General features: G+C 34.3%; 1 protein-coding gene and 1 long non-coding RNA gene across 7 annotated transcripts in view; one reads left to right on the forward strand and one right to left on the reverse strand.

The window, feature by feature from the left end:
• LOC113466431 overlaps nucleotides 1–21,200 on the forward strand; it is a 37,618-nt gene extending 16,418 nt beyond the window's left edge. For 2 of the 4 annotated variants that reach the window (XR_003390822.1, XR_003390821.1), the window contains 2 exons: nucleotides 4,885–5,066; nucleotides 20,998–21,200. This is a non-coding gene — a long non-coding RNA (uncharacterized LOC113466431). Of the gene's footprint in view, nucleotides 1–4,623; nucleotides 4,761–4,884; nucleotides 5,067–20,997 lie in introns of those variants that run through there. The other 2 variants (XR_003390823.1, XR_003390824.1) reach the window with 2 other exon arrangements.
• Nucleotides 1–24,706, reverse strand: part of LOC103506860 (zinc finger protein rotund-like) — a 52,816-nt gene that overhangs the window by 14,215 nt on the left and 13,895 nt on the right. For 2 of the 3 annotated variants that reach the window (XM_026821831.1, XM_026821829.1), the window contains exon 2: nucleotides 22,328–22,545. In XM_026821831.1, the coding sequence (XP_026677632.1) occupies nucleotides 22,328–22,545 (218 nt within the window). Of the gene's footprint in view, nucleotides 1–8,552; nucleotides 8,919–22,327; nucleotides 22,546–24,706 lie in introns of those variants that run through there. The other variant, XM_026821830.1, reaches the window with a different exon arrangement.

Consider the following 24,706-nt stretch of genomic DNA (forward strand, 5'->3'; position numbering starts at 1 on the left):
GTACCAGAACTTAGTAACGTCTTACAGAACATTGCCCAAGAGGACTCTAAGTGTTATGCACACCATCCAATATTTGAAGTTCAAAGCACTGAGATCTCGTAACAAAAGAACTGGGAAATAAACAAAAAGTTGAGGTAGGTTCTTGAAAAAGATATGGAAAGAAAAAAAAAAAATCTTATAAAAAATGAACCGCCAACTTGTTCCATTTTTTCCCGATCATTATGTAAAAAAAAAACTGTTATGAATGAATTGGAAGAGGAAAAAGAAGAGAAGACTGCGGAGAAGGTGTAAGGAAGAAATAAAGCGAGCAAAAAAATTGAATGAAAAAATAAATACCTATTACGGTTTTTTTTTTTTTTTTTAACAGAGTTTATACTTTGAGAATTTTATGTTGTCTCAACTTTCAAACACTCAGATATCTGACAGTGGAGATGCCTGATTCACTTTTTACATAATTTTCAATAAGTTCAATATCTGGCAGCGGAGATGCCTGAGTCACTTTTTACAGAATTGTCAAAGACTCAGATATCTGACAGTGGAGGTAACTGAGTCACTTACCAACTTTTCAAAGACTCAGATATCTATTAGTGGAGATGCCTGATTCACTTTTTACAGAATTTTCAAAGAGTTAGATAGATATTAAGCATAGATAAAGTTATTCTATTCTATTTATTGATTGTCAGTCTACTTCTATCATTTCCTTCCTTTTCTGGCCACACCGAGTATGTTGGATAGGAGTTTTTGATAACATCTCCAGTAGATTTCACGCCGTGAAATTCATTTTGTTAACAATATTTGAAAATCGTAAAATTTGGTTCCAGGTTACTTTGTCTCCCAATGTTCGAGGGAGAACGCCACATCAGATTTCCCGAAGTATTATCAGTTGTGTTTTCATCTGGGTTGACTTGAATCTTATGTGTTTTTAGGATTCGATTAAACCTCAATTTTTACTTTCTTTTGCAATATGTAGCTATGAACTCATTTAGATATGTAAAGTCAAATTTCATTAACGTACAAGTTTCTTGCAGTTTGTGCATATCTAGTCAAATAAAATCAAGCATACCATTCCATTGCATCAGCTATGCATTTATTCCTGTACTAAACTGACTTGCTTATTACACATGTTATTTGACATTAAAGCTTTATTTAGCTTATGGGATATTTCGATAATGTATTTTTCGTATCAACGTGTAACAAACGAGTCTATAAGAATCCAACATGTGCTTTATAGAAGGTCACAGAAAACACATGGTGCTTCAACAAGAAGAAAGACTTGACATGGTCTTACATAAGATTGAGATTCCCGGAGATACCAACCAGACAAGTGCATAGCTCTGGGGGCGAACATCTCCTTATTCATCATCAGGACAACATAAACTCAACCGCATCCACTCTCAATGTATCAAGTTGGTGGAATTTCTATTTTGGCAAGACGGTTTTTATGGCGGTAATCAAAACGACATATTTAGCATTCCGATTAGAATTAGTAGGTACTTCGGACATTAAAGTTTACCACAGAGCTTGATGAGTCTTGTGTCTCCACTAAAAAGTTTTTCGTGTATCACCAAGTAAACAAGATTTCTTTTGAAATAATCAAGTAAATCAGACAAAGAAGTAGCAAGAGGAGAGTCTTTGTCTTTAAGAATATATATTGTAAAATTATTTTCAGTAAATCTATAAAGAGTATGTTTGTCTCTTTTTAGTCAAAGCTAACATCTTGGCTTTGATTTCAAGCTCAAACTTTGGTAATTTTATTTTACAGTATCTACCTATTTCATTTTAGTTATAACAGTCTACTAGCTACATATTGCCAGACTTTACCTTATCACGAAAGTTTACATTGATTTATCTGCAGAGAGTGGGTGTAATACCAAATTAACACATTGACAAAAAGTAGAAAATAAATCTAATTTGTTGAGTAGATACCAAATTTGGAACGTTTTTCTCTTTGATTTGGAAGGAAACAATTACTTATCAACTCTGTATTAAGCGTACTTTCTCACTATAATAGGTCATTTAAATGCAAAAGTCAGGAAAACCCTGAGTGATAGGGTATGTGTACATGAAATTTGATTTGAACCAACAATGAGAAACCTGTTCTTCTGAACATATTACGAGTATTATTATAAGTTAAGTAACTGTGTGAACTAAAAAGGGTTGTATACAAGAGAAATGCGCTGGAAGTCGTTTACTCCAAGATTTGGATATGACTTGGGGCACAGTAAGATGCACTGACCTCATGAAGGTTACTGGTCGAGTAACATCAGCTCTGACAGGTTTGGTGCAAAATTGGATGCCTATGGGTAAAAAAAAAGTGTATAAATGAGATCACCCCTTTCATTTAACTTCCCAAAAAGGTTATATTCAATCATTTATTTAATAAGAACATCGTGATTTTTTGCAACTCTTTTATTTTTCGCAAAGCTAGGCATATGCCACCAATTTTATTGTATTGTGTATGTAAACAACCCCATTTTTTTACACAATTTTGGAAGAAAAAAATCAAAGGATTAGATTTTTTAGGGAAAAAAGTGAATAAATACAAAAGAAAAGAACCTTTCTAAAATAGGGTCACATAAAATAACATATTTTTGTGATACTTTTTTGAATGAAATAGTAGAAATAAAGGATAAGGAAAAAATTGCACGTGCCTTTTTAAAAAACTGGATTTTGGGATCACTTTTTTTTACGATATTTCAAATTGTACTTTAAGCCCTAAAGCAAATGAAATGACAAAAGAACTATAATGAATCAATTCGGATGTCATCAAAATCATTAATGAAATAAACGATTTTATTGTAAAAACTTTGGGTCATGACTTTTTTTTTCGGGATTTTTTGCTATATTTCTAGATTTAGGTCAAAACTTGGGAGAACTTTCCCGTATTTGTTCATTAATTAAGTTGGAAAAATGTATTACTTTTCTGTGATGTTCTGTTTAGACTCGCTAGACTGCAGTATTTCTAGACTGGTGTTCAATGTTGCCTTGGATTTTCTGAACACTCAACAAATGTTTCACCTCATCATATAGTAAAATCAGAATATGCAATATGACTTCAATATTTTGATAGTACAATCAGTTTAATGGCCCGTTGATAAGACCATCTGATTGATAACAGGTGAAATGTTTCGCAAATCAGGCCAGCAATCAATAAGTGAGCAATAATTTTGATTCAACTGATATGGTTATCAATTGTTCTGATGTTTTTGATTACATTCAATCAACTGATAAACCTGTGAAGTCATTGATATGATCCAACCATGTGACATGTGCAAATAATGTGAAATATGATTTCATTAAAAGCCATAGCAACACTTTTGATTACCTATGCCTGTATCACTCTGCACAGTGTTATAGAGATTTGGGTTGTCAGATGTTTATTAGTGGAGATGCCTGTGTCACTTCTTAAATATGAGAGCTGTTTCTGTTGGTAGTTTATATGGTCGAATCTTATTTTAAGTATTCACTGTATAAATCCTACTGTACTTGGAAAGGTTTTCGTCAAATGATTTCTTCTATTTGTGCATGCCGAGTGATGAGTACTCATATTCTGAAGAAGTTGGTTTACCATATGATTGGGAGATCGAGGGTTCGAGCCTCTCCTAGAAGTCGTTGTTTAGAAAGGCGCATCTTTAGGAAGATTCAATTGACCTTCGATCTGAGAGAGAATCTGAATAGATCTCGATGGAAACGTATTTAGTAGAAGTCATTTGACCATCCCGAATTGAACTGGCGAAAACTAGGTGTAATCTAGATCCAGGAATACCTTCCTACTTTCTTTTCGGAAGTAGGAGAGAAAGCATTGGAAATATTTATTACAAATTTTAATTGAGATTTTTTAAGGCTTAGGAAAATGAAAGAAAACTGAAAGTAAAAAAGGAAAGTTCACTAACAGAATGTACAAACTTTTTTGAGGGATGAAAAAAAAGGGCTGACGGCGGGGGTTTGGGAAAAAAGCTGCTTCTCCCTTTCTCTTTGCAAACTACCCCATTTTTTTCCTGTACATTTTTTATCACCCTTATTTTTTTTTTTGTTATATTGTGGATTGCATTTTTTTTTTTTCATTATCGCAACTTAAACATTTACGTACTACAATGTATAGGTATTTTTTTCTTTTATTTTAACAAAATTTGCGTCTAAAAAGCTTTTTACTCTTTTTAGGATGCAAATTTCGTTTCTTTTTTTCTTCCCGCTATCAAATGAGATAAATAATTTACAAGGAAAGTAATAATGACAAGCTAGAGAGGATATTTCTACAGTAGATAGTCTTCCCGCTATCAAATGAGATAAATAATTTACAAGGAAAGTAATAATGACAAGCTAGAGAGGATATTTCTACAGTAGATAGTCTATGTAATTAAAGTCCAAAACCCCAAAACTTTGGAGTATTTTTTTCTTCAACAAAGTACCCAGGTACATTGTATTATTCTACAGTTGAATGTGAAGGTAATCTCCTCCTACAGGACTTGAGACTGGCAGATAAATATCTAAAGTCATAGCTACTGTTAATAGAAGTTGATAACTTGATATCTTCGTTCTTCAATATACTGTATTCAATGTCTGCTTTGATTATTATTTATTGATAATTCCTGCTCATTAGAGGTATGTACTTCTCAATTACAGGTTCACCTCGTCAACAGGGAAGTTATACGAGATGAGAAAAAAGTATGACTGGGTAAAACAGAAACAGAGGCTCAATATGTTATGAATTTGACCAGGACATGCCCCATGTAGAATAGACAAGGGATGGACTAAATATTAGATCACAATAGAAGTTGATAACTTGATATCTTCGTTCTTCATTATACTGTATTCAATGTCTGCTTTGATTATTATTTATTGATAATTCCTGCTCATTAGAGGTACTTCTCAATAAAATTACAGGTTCACCTCGTCAACAGGGAAGTTATACGAGATGAGAAAAAAAGTATGACTGGGTGAAACAGAAACAGAGGCTCAATATGTTATGAATTTGACCAGGACATGCCCCATGTAGAATAGACAAGGGATGGACTAAATATTAGATCAATTGGATTGGATTCCCGGAGACGGTATCACACATACAGGTAAGCCATATGAATAGATTGATCCAATTATACTTTGTATGTCACTCAATAGACCATTGCCCAGAACTTCGAAGAAAATTCTTATGAATTAAACTATTTCTTGGAGAACTATGTATATTACGGATAGATATCTACACTATTTAGTGGAGATACCTGAGTCACTTTTTACTAATTTAATTAATTATCTGAGCCTAATACAATGTATTTAGGTACATAAGTACATGGGCATAGTTACAAATATGTAAATGTAAATTGTTATGTTAGCATTTTGACAATTTTCTTCGTAATAAATTAAAATGCTCGAGACTTTACAAACACTCGACAGATAAGCAAAGAGTACCCTATGAACAATATGCTCAATATTAGTAATAATGTTATAAAGCTGCATCATGTTTTATGTACGTATACCGATAAATAATTCTGATAAGAGATATCAATTTGTGGAAGGTCTTGGCTCTTTTTCATGTCTGGCATTTGTTCAGTCCATTATTCGAAACATTGGTGTAGTTTGAACTATAGAAATGTAGATTGGCTTTGCTCAGTAGTTCAGGACGTAAGCTTGAGATCTCGAAATTCAAAGTTACATTGCTGGGCTATTGAGTCACTTTTTACAAAATTTTCAATAAGTTCAATATCTGATAGTGGAGATGCCTGAGTCACTTTTTACAGAACTTTCAAACAAATGTAGATTGGTTTTGCTCAGTAGTTCAGGACGTAAGCTTGAGATCTCGAAATTCAAAGTTACATTGCTAGGCTATTGAGTCACTTTTTACAAAATTTTCAATAAGTTCAATATCTGATAGTGGAGATGCCTGAGTCACTTTTTACAGAACTTTCAAAGAGGTATTAATGGTATTATGCGAGTTCCTGGATATGTCAAACTCTTCTTGTGTTGCGTTCAGGAATCGGGATGCTGATATTCATAGCTAAACATCCAGACTTATGTATGCAGGAAGATGCCTAGTAATCTATGTATTATTTTAGCTCTTCAAAAAAATTGTATGACTGATTCACTCGAACCCATGTCTGGAACCAAATATAAACCTCCTTCAGTAATCTGCTAGAAATGTCAAATATTTTGCAAGTACCTGGAAGTCGTTTACTCCAAGATTTGGATATGAATTGGGGCACAGTAAGATGCACTGACCTCATGAAGGTTACTGGTCGAGTAACATCAGCTCTGACAGGTTTGGTGCAAAATTGGATGCCTGCATATTATATACCTATCCAATGCCCTGTCTTGATGGACCCCATGGACCGGTTAATGCAACCTTTCAAAATTTTATTACTCTAAATAAAGAGGGATCACAGATTGATGACTCAAGGCTTGGCACCAAGATTTAAACCGATCCAAATCTAGATTTTGGGGGGGGGGGTTTCCCATCTTTTTTATAACTATGAAAATTATGCTATTGTATGATAATTTGACTACATAATTATACCTACAGCTCTTCGGGGGTTAGGTAGTAGAGGATGCCTCTGGCAGTAACCTCTATGTGTAATTTAATTTTAAGAGTACTTACGATTTCTCATTCTTGAAAGTCCTTTGAAATCATTAAATAAAATAATGAATTTTTGCCCTTGTTAGGTATGTGGACAGGTTAAGGGATCGTATCATTGAACCCCCGCATTTTCAGACAAGAAGTTCTTTGGGAAGGAATCTGCTGATTTCGATCTCTTTTCTCTCATCTTGTGTTTCCGCAGAAAAACCAAAAATGGTTGAAAAAAAAAAAAAAAATCCTGAAGAAGAAAACATCGGGAAAAAAATCGTTAATCTCGTGCCCGTTAAACACGCGCGGGCTTTTTTTTAAATTCAGGGTGAAATCCCCCCTTTTTCGCTTCAAAAAATGTAATTCTGTGTCGATTTTTTTAGTGTAAAAAACGATTTTTTTTTAAGCTTTAAAAAATTCGAAAAAACATCAAAAATTTGAAAGAAAAAAATCTATGATGAATTACAGATATTCATCTTCCTCTTCATACCCACCTATCTTCATGGATTTTCTCTAGACATTTTAAGCTTAATATTAATGTGCAGTATGCATTATGCACCCCTATTTTCTAACGGGTCGGCGCGGTGGTATGTATGTAGTTCTCATCACATGTACCTAGGTATTTCATTTCTTGATACATGCTAAAAATAAATTCAATACACTTCTTTTGACCAGCGAAGATTTTCATGTTCACAAAATTTTGCAGAACTTTCTAAAATTCCTTGTCCTGATTTTTTGCTCATCCGTTAGTTAATTAATGATACACCACAGTACTGGGTTACATCCGGTATGAAATACCATGGACTTTTAGCCATCAGAGGCTATTCGTTTATCTTTAACCGATTCAAATCAGAAATCTACATTACCCAAACAAAATATCCACCCTCAATAAAAGTCGGTTTCTACGTTTTAAAATGGTTAATAATAGGTACTTACGTATAATGTTTCTTTTATTTCTTATTATTAAATACCTTTTCATTGGAGACTTTGAAAAAAGGCCTTTTTTAATGTGGTTTTTGTCAAGCAATACAAGAAAATGAAAGTGTTTGATAAAAAGATTGCACAACATTTTGATTTCCGTAAACACGATTATTAAATACCTTTTCATTGGAGACTTTGAAAAAAGGCCTTTTTTTAATGTGGTTTTTGTCAAGCAATACAAGAAAATGAAAGTGTTTGATAAAAAGATTGCACAACATTTTGATTTCCGTAAACACGAAAGGGTTGCCAATCCTTTACATGGGTGTTACCCCTTTTGTTAGGTTGAGACCCCAAACTAGAGTCAGGTGAATGAACTCTTTTGGGGCATTTGTTTGGGCACCAAATGACCGATGACCGATTTGTGTAATGAACCGTGACATTTTGGTTTTTAAAAGAAAATGGTTAAATCCTTTTACTTTTTATAGCATTTGGGAATTTGGAACAACAAATTAGATTACAGTTCAATGACTTTGTAATTTTGTATAGAACATGTAAATTGAATTACGAAATCAGGGATTATCCGTTTGTGTACCTATCAATTTTACCTTTTTTTATCGACCTATTGGAAAACTTGACCATTTCAGCTTGGTTCTTCGCGTTTTCCTCTGAATGTCCAAACGTTTATGTGTGGAGTGATCCAAAGTCCGAATTGATCTAGGATCTTAATTACCCCTACTGTCAAATTTTAACTTTTAGTTATTATTGATCATGATTATGCATTTTCAGTTGCAGTATAAGTAAAGAGATAACAATTTTACTCTCCTATACACAGTTTAATGAGATTCCCACTTTCTTTAAACCTTTTCTCATAAACGCCTAGACTAAAGGGCCTTAGGGAAAACACACATAAAATTCCCGAAGAAATTTATTTCTTGCAATAGCATTTGAATTAGGTTTACCTTGCTCACTGGAGGAGATCCTGTGTTGGCACCTGTTATGGAAGGTGTTGGAGGTGAAGATGGACTACTGTAACAATTATTCTTACTTCTTGCAATAGCATTTGAATTGGGTTTACCTTGCTCACTGGAGGAGATCCTGTGTTGGCACCTGTTATGGAAGGTGTTGGAGGTGAAGATGGACTACTGTAACAATTATTGTTGTTGTTATTGTTATTATGAGCTTGAGCTGCTTTGGTAAGTTCTTCCTGGTGCCTCTGATGAGCAGTGATGTAGTCTGTTGGACTCCTAGGGCCACATTCTGCCATGGTCCCTCCTAGTGGTGAGTGGTGATAGGATAGACCTGTCCTTAAACTTCTATAATCTCCGGGTATAGGCTCCATCATTAACATTGTGGTTGGGAAAATTTTGAAGCTTTTTTTGACAATCCTTTGATATTAATTGAAATTTATTATTTTGTTATAGTATCAAGTGTGTCTACTGGTAGTTCTCAACTCATCATTATTCGTGTTGAAGTTGCATTTTTCTGCGTACGATATCTTATCCTATCCAATGGACAATGATAAAGGAAACTTCAAGTTACTATCAATGGTCCGCTGTCAGCTCGAACGGAACATTAGGGGAAACAGATTAACTTGAAAGCTAAATGATTTAGGGAGTCCTTTAATACAACCAATACCTTAATAATTTAATAAACATATGCAATAACAACAATAAAGGTGCATAAAACTAATGCACGCAACTTTAGCGATCATATTTTACACCCTAATCAAAAAATTGCATTGATCAAGGGGATCTGAATACAACTTCAACAATAAAGAAATACTTCAACCATTTCTGATCTCTGAGGTCAAAGCCAAGGCTAGATGTCTTATGACAATGTCCAAAAATGATTTCTTTTAAAATGTCAACATTTTGTGATCAAAAGGTCGTGAGATTTTTGATGTTTTCAATATCTAGGAATAGTTTATGCTTGACTTTACACAAGTTGTGATGTCAGTAACCGATAACGTATCTAATATCAGATGTGTGAAATCAAAATCATCTTAATTCGTTATATTTAAAGAATTATGTTATTATGGAATGCCAGGTATTAAACTTTTTACTTTGAATATCTCTTGATATAATCAAGGACTATCTGTAAGGATCATCATGTGACAACATACAATTCTGATTTAAGTCTTTAGCTTGCACTACATAGCGGAAAGTTTTCCAGAATATCATAGATGACCACCAAATTCTACCCATTCTCAGTTAATTGATCACTTTTGCAGATATTTTTTCTCGGTGAGCGCATTTCTTTCCAAACTCTGCATCCATTACAAAACTGGCCGAAACAAAAACGGGGTGGTAGAGTGGTATTGAATTAATAAGGGCTTTTTTATTTTTTAAAAAATTCCGACAGCCTGAATTTCCCCTCATTCTTCTCCTTTTTTTATCTGTTTAATGTGTTTGGGAGGAAAAAAAAATCGAAGGATGTTTTGACTTAAACAGGGGGAATAATTCGAAGGGTGAATGGAAAGCCCAACTGAAAAACAAAAGTACACATTCCATGGAAATTCTTTTCTTTTCAATTTTCAATAAAAAGGCAAAAATGTACCTCGAAGGAATTTCCCTGGGTAAGAAACTACAAGATGCAACTTCTCTTCATTGTTCAGCCACCATTACCAAGCGGTCATATTACTCGTCATATAATAAAGAGAACAAAATTAAATTTCATTTTGCTTTATAGTGGAAATTATTATTGAGTATTTGTTGTTGACGTTCTTGTTGGTTTTAATCTATTTAATTGGCTATTATCTCACCTATGTCGCGCACCTACAAGATAGATATTGGATTTTTTTTTCATAGAACAAAGGCTAGACGCGTGCTACACCTCAAAGATAATAAAAAAAAAACTACCCTTAAAAAGGAAGGATAGGACCTATTAATTTATTATATTTCTAAATTCTAGATTCTCTGCCCCCACATCTGAGACAGAACACAGATTTCACTTGGTCTTTCAGATAGGAAACAGGAGTCTGAGATCCATCATCAGCTAGCCCCAACATTTGCGCTATCTTATTGTTTCTCGCGATGCTTTGTCTGGGTTCCCACGCACTTCTAATAACAGTTCAACCACCATATGGTTCAAATTCAGGAGATAGAACATCAGACATAATTCACTTGTTGAGTAAATTTGGGGTAAACATTTTGGGGTAGAATTAAGTAAATCGTCTACTGCGCTGTCTATAGGCTTAAGTAAATAAGTTTCAAGTATCTTCATGACACTTAACACCCCCTCCCTCTTCCTCAAAATGTGTTTCGCTGCAGGAATGGTCCTGTGTTTGGATTATTTGGGTAGATCCGTCTAGGAATCATATTTTGTTTCGCCCATTTAAATTACATACCCACGGGTACGTAATGGATTTTCCCATCTTTTTTATAACTATGAAAATTATGCTATTGTATGATAATTTGACTACATAATTATACCTACAGCTCTTCGGGGGTTAGGTAGTAGAGGATGCCTCTGGCAGTAACCTCTATGTGTAATTTAATTTTAAGAGTACTTACGATTTCTCATTCTTGAAAGTCCTTTGAAATCATTAAATAAAATAATGAATTTTTGCCCTTGTTAGGTATGTGGACAGGTTAAGGGATCGTATCATTGAACCCCCGCATTTTCAGACAAGAAGTTCTTTGGGAAGGAATCTGCTGATTTCGATCTCTTTTCTCTCATCTTGTGTTTCCGCAGAAAAACCAAAAATGGTTGAAAAAAAAAAAAAAAATCCTGAAGAAGAAAACATCGGGAAAAAAATCGTTAATCTCGTGCCCGTTAAACACGCGCGGGCTTTTTTTTAAATTCAGGGTGAAATCCCCCCTTTTTCGCTTCAAAAAATGTAATTCTGTGTCGATTTTTTTAGTGTAAAAAACGATTTTTTTTTAAGCTTTAAAAAATTCGAAAAAACATCAAAAATTTGAAAGAAAAAAATCTATGATGAATTACAGATATTCATCTTCCTCTTCATACCCACCTATCTTCATGGATTTTCTCTAGACATTTTAAGCTTAATATTAATGTGCAGTATGCATTATGCACCCCTATTTTCTAACGGGTCGGCGCGGTGGTATGTATGTAGTTCTCATCACATGTACCTAGGTATTTCATTTCTTGATACATGCTAAAAATAAATTCAATACACTTCTTTTGACCAGCGAAGATTTTCATGTTCACAAAATTTTGCAGAACTTTCTAAAATTCCTTGTCCTGATTTTTTGCTCATCCGTTAGTTAATTAATGATACACATGTATATGGCTGATGATGTTTAATCAGAAATTACACAGTAGATAAATTAGGAACATTATTTATAGCTTAATTAATCAGCACTGATGTACCTACATAATTATAGGTATTTATCTACATACTTGGGCTTCCGTAGTAGAATGGTCGACATAATGGTTCTGTATCAGTGAGGTGGGTCTCAAATTGGTAGTAAAAACCAAAGTGTCAAAAAGACTCGCGTGGAAAATTGGCGAAGTTATTGCCTCAGGCATTCTCCACCACATGTCCCTTAGATCTTCTCTATTATTCTTCGCCTTTTCCCATGTTCAGATGGGGTCGGCGTTTGTCGTCGGCCTCTCAATCAGCTTTAGAGTGATCGCTTTGAGGCCAAAAGATAGTTGGGTACCCAAGGGGATCCATTTAAAGTTCTTTGCTTTAAGGAGATTCATTTGAAGTTCTGTGTCTTAAGGAGACCCATTTAGTATTGAAGAGGCTTCAACAGGAAAGATGAAGACCATTTACTAAGACGGGACAGGGGGGGGTTATCTATTGTTTATCCTGACCCAGGATTTGCATAACGGAGGGAGACGGGATCTTCCCTATACTTCCTTATCAAGACAATTACGACCATTACCCAAGCTCTTTTTTATGGCAAACAAAAAAAAATGTACTACCTGTAATAATCAGAGATTTTATTATTTCCGATTTGTCGAGGGTTTTTTTCCTTCTTTTTTTATGCATTTTTATAGGTAAAGAAAAAAAAATCAAGATTATGCAGATGTTTTTTTTTTTTTTTTTTTTTTTTTTTTTTTTTTTAAAAGAATTTTTATCTTCTCTATTATTAGGGAATCAAATTCTCAATCAAACAAATGAGGCTTTGTGCCTCCGAAAAGATTCGAACTCATGCTCTACTCCTTAATTTACTTTACTGTGGTACCCATTCAGCCGAAATAACCATTATTCACCTAGATTCTAAAACCATTATTTATCATTTAAACAATAAATAAAATAATGGAGGAGGCACAGTACCTACGTATACGTATCCATGTATACAAACTTCCTATCTCAACAGGTGAAGGGTTAAGGAAGATCTAAACATTCTAAACCAAGTTGGGAGTAGCAAGTAGGTGTCAAAACAGAATATAATCAAATAACAGAAGCCTCAGTAAATAAAAGTATCCATTCATTTAATACAAAGAAGAAGAAAAAATGGAGCTAACACTTTTTTTAGCCGAAAAAAAAAAAAAAAAAAAAAAAAAAAAAAGGGGTTCCGAGGGAACAAAAAACCCTCGGTGGGAACTAAAAAAAAAAAAAAAAAAAACATAGCACGCGTTCCGAGTGAACAAAAAACGCTGCGTAGGAATCAGAAGGAAAAGATAAAAAATAAAAGTAAAAATTCCTGGTGGAGAAAAAACGGGATATGGATAAATTAATACATATCGTTATTGTGTGATTTGTGATATGCATACCTATTGACTGTTGCAAAAACTGCAAGCACGCGGGTTTTTTTTTTTTTTTTTTTTTTTTTTTTTTTTAAAACGAATTTTACATACTTATTTTTTATACATATTTCTGAAATATAGGTAAGTAAGATGATTTTATTGTTATCTATCGATTGTATTTTTTTAGAAAAAGAAGTAAAAAACCGTTGAGATTTTCTAATACTTTGTAAGTATAAAGTCAAGTATAAGTTCGTTTTTCGTTACTAATTTTTTTGGCAACACTATTTTCCAGGGTCTACTTTTATTCAGGCCCTTCATGAAAGGTCAGTGAGAATCTTAGCTTTCAGAAGGTTGACACTAAAGGATAACTAATATCTAATATGTAATATATGTACATAGAAGAAAAAAAAAACTTCAGAACAGTGACATTAGTTTAATTTGTGATAAATTAGGTACGTTTGTATGTAGGTACCACTTATCTTTTTTTTTTTTTTTGCAATTTAATGTCTGTGGGTAACTGGGTAACCAAAAAAATCCCATTTTTTGCCATATTATTCGTAACAGGTGGTTTCTACTTGTATTATGTGATTCTTAAGTTATAGGTACACACCAATTAATAAATCCAGCTTTAAAAGCATTTGCACATTTACCTTGATAACAAGTAAAAAAAAAAAAAAAAAAAAAAAAAAAAAAAAAAAGGCCCTTTTTTTTTAAATTTTAAAAAAAGAAAATTTGTTCTTCTCTAAAAAAAAAAAAAAAAAAAAACTGGACCTTGATTTATGAATTTTAAGAAAGGAAAGTTTGTCATTCAGCTCGTAAAATTTGCAACCCAGCCAAAATCATAGTTTTTTCTTCAAGAGTACAGTACCCACTACCCAGGTGCCTACCATAAGGACAGTAGACTAGAGGTAGATAGCCATTTTCTTCTGTCGAGGGAGAAAAAAAAAAAGACTGAAAGGAACTCCAAGATCCTTTGAGATAGCGTGTGAACATTGGGATATACAAAAGATACATGGATAAAAAGGTCTTCCACTATTTGGTGTTATGGCAAGCGTAATTTCAGCAATAAGTATAGCAGGTGGACACATGTTATAACGCCAAGGAGATTCGTAAGCATTGAACCGAAGAGATAAGAAGTGTGATTGCGAATATCTTAAACCCAGTCCTAAAAAGCACTTCCCATGGACCTAAAAATCTTGAGTAATCAGCCATCACAATAAGACTTTTTTGGTAGGTTTGGGGGCGACTTGGGAGAAAGATAAATCTTAGGGGGAAACCAATTCTGGAGGATTGGCCGAAAACAAGATAATTATTTCTCTATTCGAATATCTTAAACCCAGTCCTAAAAAGCACTTCCCATGGACCTAAAAAATCTTGAGTAATCAGCCATCACAATAAGACTTTTTTGGGGGGTTTGGGGGCGACTTGGGAGAAAGATAAATCTTAGGGGGAAACCAATTCTGGAGGATTGGCCGAAAACAAGATAATTATTTCTCTATGTAGGAAAAAACGTTAGGAAATGTCGAAAAATCATACAATGGACAAAAATGCCTAATCATTTCTGAAACTGAAAGGTCACTTGAAGAAATGAACTTTGCTGGATCGTGAGAAAAAAATCCCGGTTTTTTTTAAGTAGTTTTACCCAAAAATTAAAAATTCATATTTAGGGAAACTACAATAATGTACCCCATTATTAATAAAAATAGATGCAATTTTTATTCTAATTTTCGCTTCGTACAGCGAGAAGTACAACGAGGGAAAAGTGTACAATTTTTTACCCTCCCTTCTGTATTGTTATTAATATTTTTTACAAAATTTTACCAATTTCACTTCCTATATTGGATTACACATTGCTTCCTCACAATCATCTAATCCCTCTCGAAGGGGAAGAATCAACCAATAAATTGTGTTTGCACTAAGTTTAACGCAAGTAATATGTGTTAGTATGTTCAGGATAGGTCTTGGTCAAATTCAATTGATTTTTTTTCTCCAAAATTAAATTGAAAATGATTTTTACAATCTTGAAATATTGGTTCACAAATGTTCAAGGCTCAAGGAATATATGTGTACAGAGTTTTTCACTACTAACTTATTACAAGCACATAATAACAGCAACAAAATGACCAAACGGACGTATTCTACCCACCTACCTTGAAGGCTCTGTTCAAACCAAACAATACAATCGTTACCTACATTTATTACCTTCTTAATCAAATAATAATTCGAGTAAGCACCATCTCCAGAATCTTCAATTTCACCCTCATTATTATTTTCTTTCGTATTCTTCATATTTTTTGACAGGAGCAGTTACTTTTACTACTGTACACCCTATTTCTATTTCCTCCTTTTTTTTCTTAATTTATGAAGTATTATTACTTATTTTTTAGGCGTCTTTCTCTTATTTCTAGTGCATAGTTTACTCAAATCGTAATTTCTCCAGTCACGGATATAAAATCAACATGATGTATGAAGTCTATGATAGTAGTTGTGATTTTAAACATCTGGAGCTTTATCTCGGGATCGGAATACATTGTAGTTACCTCATGAAAAGAGAATCATTTTGCAAACTTTGCCTTTCCTTAACCTCCACTACGTACGTAAATAGGTAAATACTCAACATGAGCTTTATATTTTATGTAAAAGAAAAAATGCCCACCCCTATATCCTTGTCAAGAGCCGCTATTTATTCATGATCCTTCAATTTTTTATACAAAATTTGAAAAAGAACCTTTTTTTATTGTTGCAAGGGGAGAATTAAATACTTTTTGTTGGTGAATTCAGTTTTTTTCTTCAATATTGTTCACACGGCTAGGTGAAACGTGTCTAGGGACATTGCCTTAGCCCTAGGGGACAGCGGTTCCTTTTTTTCCTTCAGTAAACAATATCTTGAGGATATTTATTTATATTCTTTCCCTATACTGTTTGTTGATATTCACTCGGAGGTAATGCACTCAATTATACATATTTCTATCAATTAACTAATTGGTTTACAAGTGATCAGTTCAGCATGCTTAATGCCGTTTTGCAGTTCCAAACCGCTACTTCAAAAGATTCTCTCTCTTGATTTCCAAATCTTGCCTTGCACCTTTTTCTTTTCGTGCCAAATATCCAACTTCCAATGTGACTCAAAGTTCCGCTAACATTTTTATCAATTAACTAATTGGTTTACAAGTGATCAGTTCAGCATGCTTAATGCCGTTTTGCAGTTCTAAACCGCTACTTCAAAAGATTGTCTCTCTTGATTTCCAAATCTTGCCTTGCACCTTTTTCTTTTCGTGCCAAATATCCAACTTCCAATGTGACTCAAAGTTCCGCTAACATTTGGGCATGAACTTTGGTGACACAGATTTCCAAATTTCGGTGACTGTCCACCATTTTGTTGAAATTTATTACCGTTCAATCAGTTTCCTTGCGAAAACATTATCAGGAAGATTTGGTACAAGAGATAGGTAACATGTTCTGCAGATGAATAAAAAAATCACCAACTCGATTCAATAAAAATAGTCAGGAACCCAAGCGAAGTCGTGTCGTACAAAATAAATATGAAGTGGATTTCATTTTTTTTTAACTCTTAGGGAATTTACAAGGAAGGTAAAAGACGTAAGAGTGTACTTGAATTATTATTTAAGTATACACTAGGCAAGAACCCAGAATATAATGTTCTTTTCCAATAATCAAGAAGCTTTCATTCTTTTATGTGGACATTTTTTCACGATACTCGAACATTTACGAGTATCTGCCAATATTTAAATTAATGAACAGCAACTTTTTCGTACGGAAAGTATACATACAATATTGAACATACCACTCCCCAAAAGTAATCGAATACGGTGTACCAATGACGGGTGTCCATGCATAAATAAAATAAACCCGATTAATGTATTTGATGGTCGTAAAATTTATGAAAATCAATTATCTGGAGCTTTATACATGCATTATTCCTAACACGGTCCAATTCTTGTGGTTTATGTTTTTCATGGCTCTTTGATCCGTCTATTATTGTCAGACCTGACGATAAAAAATATCCTTTACTCTTCACTGGAATATTAAAACTAATATTATGACACACTTTGAAAGTATGATACACTCTCGCATGATTAATAAATTATTATGCTTACCAATAATTGATTTTAGGACTTTTTAAGCCAAATCCCATTTTTTTCTATTGTTATAGCTGAGTGAACTACTTTGTTTGAAGAAACTTTAGATTTTATGGCAACTTTAGATTCTTCCTGATAATGTGTCAAAATAAATATATTGAAGTTTGAAGTAAAAATAGGTAATGTAGACAGGAGAAAAAAAATGTATGGGTGTAGATGTTTGTGGGTGAAAAGAACAAGTGATGTAGATTTGGACAGTGTTAGAAAAAAAACCTAATCCATGGGTCTTTGGTGACATCCACTTTCTCCAAATTGAGAATGTGTTTTTTGGCGCTCAGATCGGGTTACCAATATTTGAGGTCACCTCATTATCGATCATCATCAATATCTGGTGACACATATAGTACTGTCTCGTAGACTCTTATTAATATCTACATAGATATGTAGGTAGCACAACCCTACTTATTTTTTTCCAAGTTTCCCATTAGACCATGAGGAGAAGAAATATTTAATTATGACGAGGTTAACTGGCCTATGGCGAGATTAGTGTTTCTGTATTGTGAAACCGCCAGAGCTTCATTTGAAGGAGTGAATATTTTGAAAAGGAAATGCAATACTGAAGGGTAAACTTTTTACCAGTTTACTTTAATATGAGTATGTATACATGTTCGTTAGTTTTCAGTTTTCATGCATAATTAAAATTAAAAAATAAAATATTAGCTTTGTTTTATGATTTACTTTTATTATGATTTTTGACAAAAATTAGACACCTAAAAAAATTGTAAAATAAAGGAAGCTGATGGTAAAAAAAGTATACCTACAATTAAGTAACGTTATCTCTGAAATAAATCAAAAGCCGGAAACTCAAATATGTATGGTTAGAACTAACCTATGACTTGAAACCCCCGTTATGTTGAGATTTTGAGAAAATCTGATTCATATGCACCCGTTATTATTATTACGGTGTACCAATGACGGGTGTCCATGCATAAATAAAATAAACCCGATTAATGTATTTGATGGTCGTAAAATTTATGAAAATCAATTTGAATGTTTTGGGTACCTGCACTGTGGACAACTGGACTCAGTTATTTTGAAAACGAGAAGGTATGTTACAGGAAAAAATAAAACCGAGATAACTGGTGTTAGCATTTCAGCCATTCACATTAGGTCTTAGACCCATTTCTTTTTTATCAAGACTTTTATGTACCTCTTGAAAACAGCTATAGGCACTAGTAAAAGCGCCTAGTTATGTGCTTCCATATTCCTCTATTTATATCTGAATATCTATGTACTATTGTACGAGCGATAAGAACGACAAAATTAATTATTTTATTCAATTCTCCAACAGTTACTGTACCATTCCTGCTCCGTCCTCACACTCAATCAATCTCAACTTCTTCCTCGAACCTCTCACTCTCATCGAAATTGTACTAATTATTATAATCATGTAGTAACTATAGCACTTTTTTAGAAAAAGCAAAAGGCATCAGATTTGGTACCTGATTTAGAGTAATTTATGTTTTTGTACACTTCAGGGTAAGTTGTCCATTACTTCTATGGTTAGAACTAACCTATGACTTGAAACCCCCGTTATGTTGAGATTTTGAGAAAATCTGATTCATATGCACCCGTTATTATTATGCATATGCATATGCATAGGATCAAGCATGATATAATAATACCACACCTGCATTCCTCCTGGGTCCTGAATTTTGGGTAAAAAAGTATTATTTTCCCCCCTAAAAATAAATCAAAAATAGAGATACAAGTTCAACATAGCTTCTGGAGTAGGCATGTACCTATTGTGGAAGTCTAAAATCACGAAATGATATCACAATACATAATTATAACATTCAGTTACTGTGACACATCCACCATTTCATGTTGAAATTCACCCTAGCATGTCCTGGAAAGGAACATAGTTGTACCGTTAAAAACTTCACTGATTGCAGATTATCTACTCTTAACTCCTATATCCAATTTTGCTGATGAACAATGGTGAGGTATAGTTCATTGTATTGAGCCATATTGATTGGTCAAGTGATTGGTAAAATTCGTTATGTCGGTTATTTGTTGCTCGCAAAAATCATCAAGCTCAAGATTCTCAATAGCCGAGGAGAAAGGTTCATTGTTTGATTCACGATATGTCCCATGTGAGCTATAGACGAGAGCTGTTAGCAGGTATTTCGTTGCGCAGAGCCCCAGAACCTGTTATGCAATGCAAAATTCTTCATCCACCTTATCAAAAGATATTAAGGGATACGACCCTCGCAATGGGCTATATTTTATTATCTTTTATAATCCACCCCCTACCTGTTGGAATGAAACGTCCCTTTTGAAATACGCGAACTTGGATTTTAGCATTCAAACGTCGAACAATGTATATTGTGATCGAATTATTTAACTGGTCCTTCGCTAAGAGCATCACACAAAGAATAGAGAACCTGTTTTTTCATCATAAAATATCTTAAATCTGATAACTGGTTTTTTTTCTTCTCTGTATTCTTGTCTCTAACATTTGATCTATCCGTTGAAATATTTTGGGATATCAAATTTATAAGATTCTGAATTGGATCAGAAACTTTGTGTTCCCAATATCCACTATCATCTTGGATACAATGTTCATTCTTATAATTTGGTTCGAGTAAGTTGTACTGATAGTTGATAGCTATCTGTCTGCAGTCTGCTCCTTGTTCAATGTTATGTAGGTATTCTTTTTGTACAGCCAGGTCAACTGGCAAACACAAGTTACTCAACAAACGCACCTACATATACAATTATACAATATTGCACATGAAACTTGATTGTTGATATACATATACATAGTGATGTTACATATACATACATAGTGATGTTAAAAGTTCCTATTTCTCCATCGAACACGATTTCTATCATTCTGGTGGTTAAGTTATTTGGTAGGGACGGCATTTGCGTCCACACCGCTTGGCAAGGCAGTAAGGGCGTCAAACGAAATGCTGCCAAATTTAAGTTTCATAGAATCCTTAATGGTTAAATGTCGCACTGGCAACAGATTCTTAATACATAGTACATATTATCTGTAGCGCTAAAGGGAAGTTTCAAGCATGATACACACCATCAAACATCATTTTTATCAAGGTAGCAAAATATGGGCTCAATAATGAGATTTACAATACAGATTCCTATAGAGCGCGCAATATATTCATTTTTATAGGTTTCGTGTTTCTATACACTTGGACAGTATCAGATGGATATTTTGATGCATTAAAATATTTCGTATGTCTACCTATACTCTATACTGGGTTATGATTCCCGGACAAACGAAAAAGCTCCAAAAAAGATGGAACTTGGAATTAAAGCATTTATCCATAAATCACATGATCGTTAAATATTTTGTTTGTGTAGCTTATTCCAGTTTTCTATTTTCATGGATGGTCTCAGAAGCCAGTTCTCAATCAATATTTAAATGTTCTCAAATAATAATAGACCTCTGAAATTTTAATTTAGCAAACTATTGTTGTTCAAAGCCTTCTACTACTTGTCGATAAACTTTTAAATGTCGTTTAACGAATGTTTTTTTCTAAATTTTAGCATGACAAAAGGAATCATAGCATACAATATGTATGATATACAAAGCATTGTGTAACAATATTGAGTAAATAAAGAATAGATATAGGTGAGGGGAGAGGGAGTTGATGTCCAGCTATTTATTCACTTAATTTTCTAGTGATCAAATTGATAAGTGCAGAATTAATATTTTCAATATGCTTACAGGGTCCTTGAGATGAAACTGGATGATTCAAGTTCTGTGTGAGAGAAAACTTGATTCCTTTACTTCCGATAAAAGTACACACCCACCTTCTTACAATTTATTTAAGATTTATTAAAATATTACAACACACATAATTTAATATTTTCAAATTTGTCTTTGGTTAATGGACTTTATGGTAAGCATAATATCAGGTTGAATAAGAAAATGAGCTTTAGTTTCCGAATTTAGGTGTTGTCTGAGCTATAACGTTGCAGGAATGAACATTTCTGGATTTTGCAATTCATTTCCTTGTGAGTAGGTAGGAATTGCATTTTATAATACAATTTTATTTAATTTGAATTTATCAAAGTAATAAATGGTTTGAGTTTTTTTTTTAAATCTTTACAGGGTTTTATATTTAGGTGTAGTACGATGTACTACACCTAGTAAGTTTGCACCTTAATATTCCACACATAAATGGGGGATTGACAAAATTGGCCATACATTTAGTACTGCTAGTGACACTAATGAATAAATTATCTTTATCGTTTCTCGTTTTCAATTGGTTTAAATAGGTACTGAACCACCTATAAAAGTGCACATCAAGGATAACTTTCAATTTTCCAGGAGATTGAAATCTCACTTACCTTGATTTCGTTGATTTGCTGCATGTTGCACCCTATTCTTTTCTTTCGTTTGATTGAAAAATACCTTTAGTTGCAATCTATCCATTATGTTTGTGTAATAAAGAGTGAAAAGAAACATGTTGCACAACAAAGAGCCAAAGATGTTTTGCACCCTCTATGCTGCCATTTGTTATACCTTGCAAATCTTGTTTGCAAACTGATTATACTAAATATTCAAATTTCGATAGTATTATCAGCAATAATGTTCATTATAAGTAGTGTAAAGTTTGTTTCTGTATCGTAAAGGGCGTATAGTCATACAACTTAAAGAGCAAGATAAGATGCCTTATTCGAAGGCTTTAGCAAACGTCATACATGTAAAGATTTTTTTTTATTTATTTATATTCATTTTTTTATTTATTATTATTATTATTTTTTTTTTTTTTTTTTCAAGTTCTGTTTAACTACAGATCTTCTTCTTTTTCTTCGCCTTTTTCCATGTTCAGATGGGGTCGGTGTTTGTCGTCGGCCTCTCAATCAGATTTAGAGTGATTGCTTTGAGGCCAACTGGTTTTGGCCAAACAAAATTTTCCGAGTGGATGCCCTTCACTATTGATTTAGCATAAGGAAATTTGGACTAGTCTACTCCCTGTTTATAGTCCCTCAGCCAGACAGCTCTTACTACTACAAATAAAGGGACTAATAAGAAGCGACAAGTTCAACTTACCGTGGACGGACACATTTTACACTGGTATTTTCGGCCGGAGCCATTATGGGTCACCACATGGTGTTCCTTCTGGTTTGAGGTGAGAGGATGGGGCACTATCAGCATGGCTGGTTGCGCCCCTGCCGGTGGGGAAAGCGAGTTACTGCTCGTACTATGAGATCGGGGAGTTCCGTTGTTGTAGATGGCGCCGTTTGTTTGGTGGCCATTCTCTTCAATAGCTGAAACAAGCCAGGTTAGAGTCTTAAGGTGTAAAAGTTATCAATATCAGTCTCTCTCTCTAGCAACATGGACCTTCACAAAGTAACTGAGACATCAATCAAGATGTCTTAAGGTGTGTTTAAACATAGTCGACGGGCCGTCGATCACGATCGATGTCGATCGACGAGGAAAATTTATATTGCCGAGGCAGTGTGGAAGTGTCAGTCGACATCGATCGATGGTCGGTCGACTCTGTGTGGACCTGTAGTGGAGATGCCAAAGTTACAACAGTAGGCGGAAGGAAAACTCCGCTCGCTGAATTTGAATTCACGTGAGCATAATTTGCACACTGGTAAAGAAAAACACTAGTGTGGCAATGATTGTGGTAGGTTCACTTTTTGTAATGAATCTGATATAAGTAGGCCTCTTTGATTTTTTAAATCAGTTTGTTTGAAAAGAACCAAACATCCATTTGAGTGCCCGTAGACCTGAACCAAATCGATAGAAAATTTGCATTACATTTTAGTGTAGCAAGAATGTAAGTGTAGCACCTTACACTTTTGGTCAAAATAGACACAGGTAGGTACCTAACTAAGGTAGGTACCTAACTAAGTACCTACCTAACTAAGATTACAGATAAATAAGTTCGTTAATTTTTAATTTGAATTTATTTGAAAAAGAAAAAAATGCTTGATTAAAGCAAGTAAAAGAGACTGTATGCTTGCGAATTTCACTTGCTTAATTGGGCCCTACAGGTTTAAAATCATTAAAATTTGATCGTGGACTTAATCAGGAGCCGTTTTGTGCAGAAAAATTCTGTACGGTAAAAATATTTCGATACAAAGATGGAATTTTGTAGATCTCAGTTCACGCACATGAAGGAGACCAGTTTTTTTTTATGTATGGGGCCTGACATTTTTTCTTTCCTCGTTTTCTGCGCTTATTACATGAACGGTCATTTCGAGGCAAAATGTCGTACTCGGGATTCGGACATTTTCATTTTCCTTCAAGTTCGGCAATCTTTTTGATAAGAACGCGACTATTTTAGGAGCACTTATGTATTCTGATTTCTGTCCCCAATACTCCCAAGCTTTTGCAATGTCCATGGAAATGTCAAAATTTCGAGATCTATGTTATCCAGGTTTGCAATGATTGTCTTTGCGTCTATTTTGAAAGTTTTAAGCAGGCTATCCTAGTCTTAAGGATAACTCAAAACTGTTGTCTGTGTTAGGGCGACCACACTCTCGGTTCCCTTTCCGATCCTAAACCGTGTGAACACACCCTCCACCGCGCGCACATTATCTCGCGCGCGCATCAGCTGTTCTTTCCCCCTCCCGCCTACACCAAGAAGATGGGGGAAAAGAAAAACCGGAACTAGTCGCAAGTCGCCGTTCGGCCATTCCACTAGCATTGTGATCAGATCAATCAATCATCTTTAACTCCAGTTACTCGCGTGCACGGTAATTCCCTTTTCTAACTGTAATCTTAACTATAGTCCTTGCTCTCCCGAACAGTTGTGGTCCTTCGGTCTTTCTTTCTGATCCTTGATCTTTTATGAGTATTATCTGGATTCAGGAAGAACACTTCACCTACGATAGAATCCTGTCGGATTCTGTGGGGGGGTATGTTAGGGCGACCACACTCTCGGTTCCCTTTCCGATCCTAAACCGTGTGAACACACCCTCCACCGCGCGCACATTATCTCGCGCGCGCATCAGCTGTTCTTTCCCCCTCCCGCCTACACCAAGAAGATGGGGGAAAAGAAAAACCGGAACTAGTCGCAAGTCGCCGTTCGGCCATTCCACTAGCATTGTGATCAGATCAATCAATCATCATCTTTAACTTCAAGTTACTCGCGTGCACGGTAATTCCTTTTCTAATTCTGTAATCTTAACTATAGTCCTTGCTCTCCCGAACAGTTGTGGTCCTTCGGTCTTTCTTTCTGATCCTTGATCTTTTATGAGTATTATCTGGATTCAGGAAGAACACTTCACCTACCCGAAGAAATTATTATTTTTATTCGTTGAAAACGTCTGTACTTGAATAACAAAAGCATAATGATCTTAAACAATGTCATATATCACTGAAACTACTACGCGGGTAACGCGGGTTCGAGTCTCAGTATTACAAACCATTAAAGATAATAGGAAATAATGGTCCTTGTTTACTTTGCATAATATT

This window comes from Diaphorina citri, unplaced genomic scaffold (genome assembly GCF_000475195.1).
Source record: "Diaphorina citri unplaced genomic scaffold, Diaci psyllid genome assembly version 1.1 scaffold267, whole genome shotgun sequence".
Classification (NCBI taxonomy): Eukaryota; Metazoa; Arthropoda; class Insecta; order Hemiptera; family Psyllidae; genus Diaphorina; species Diaphorina citri.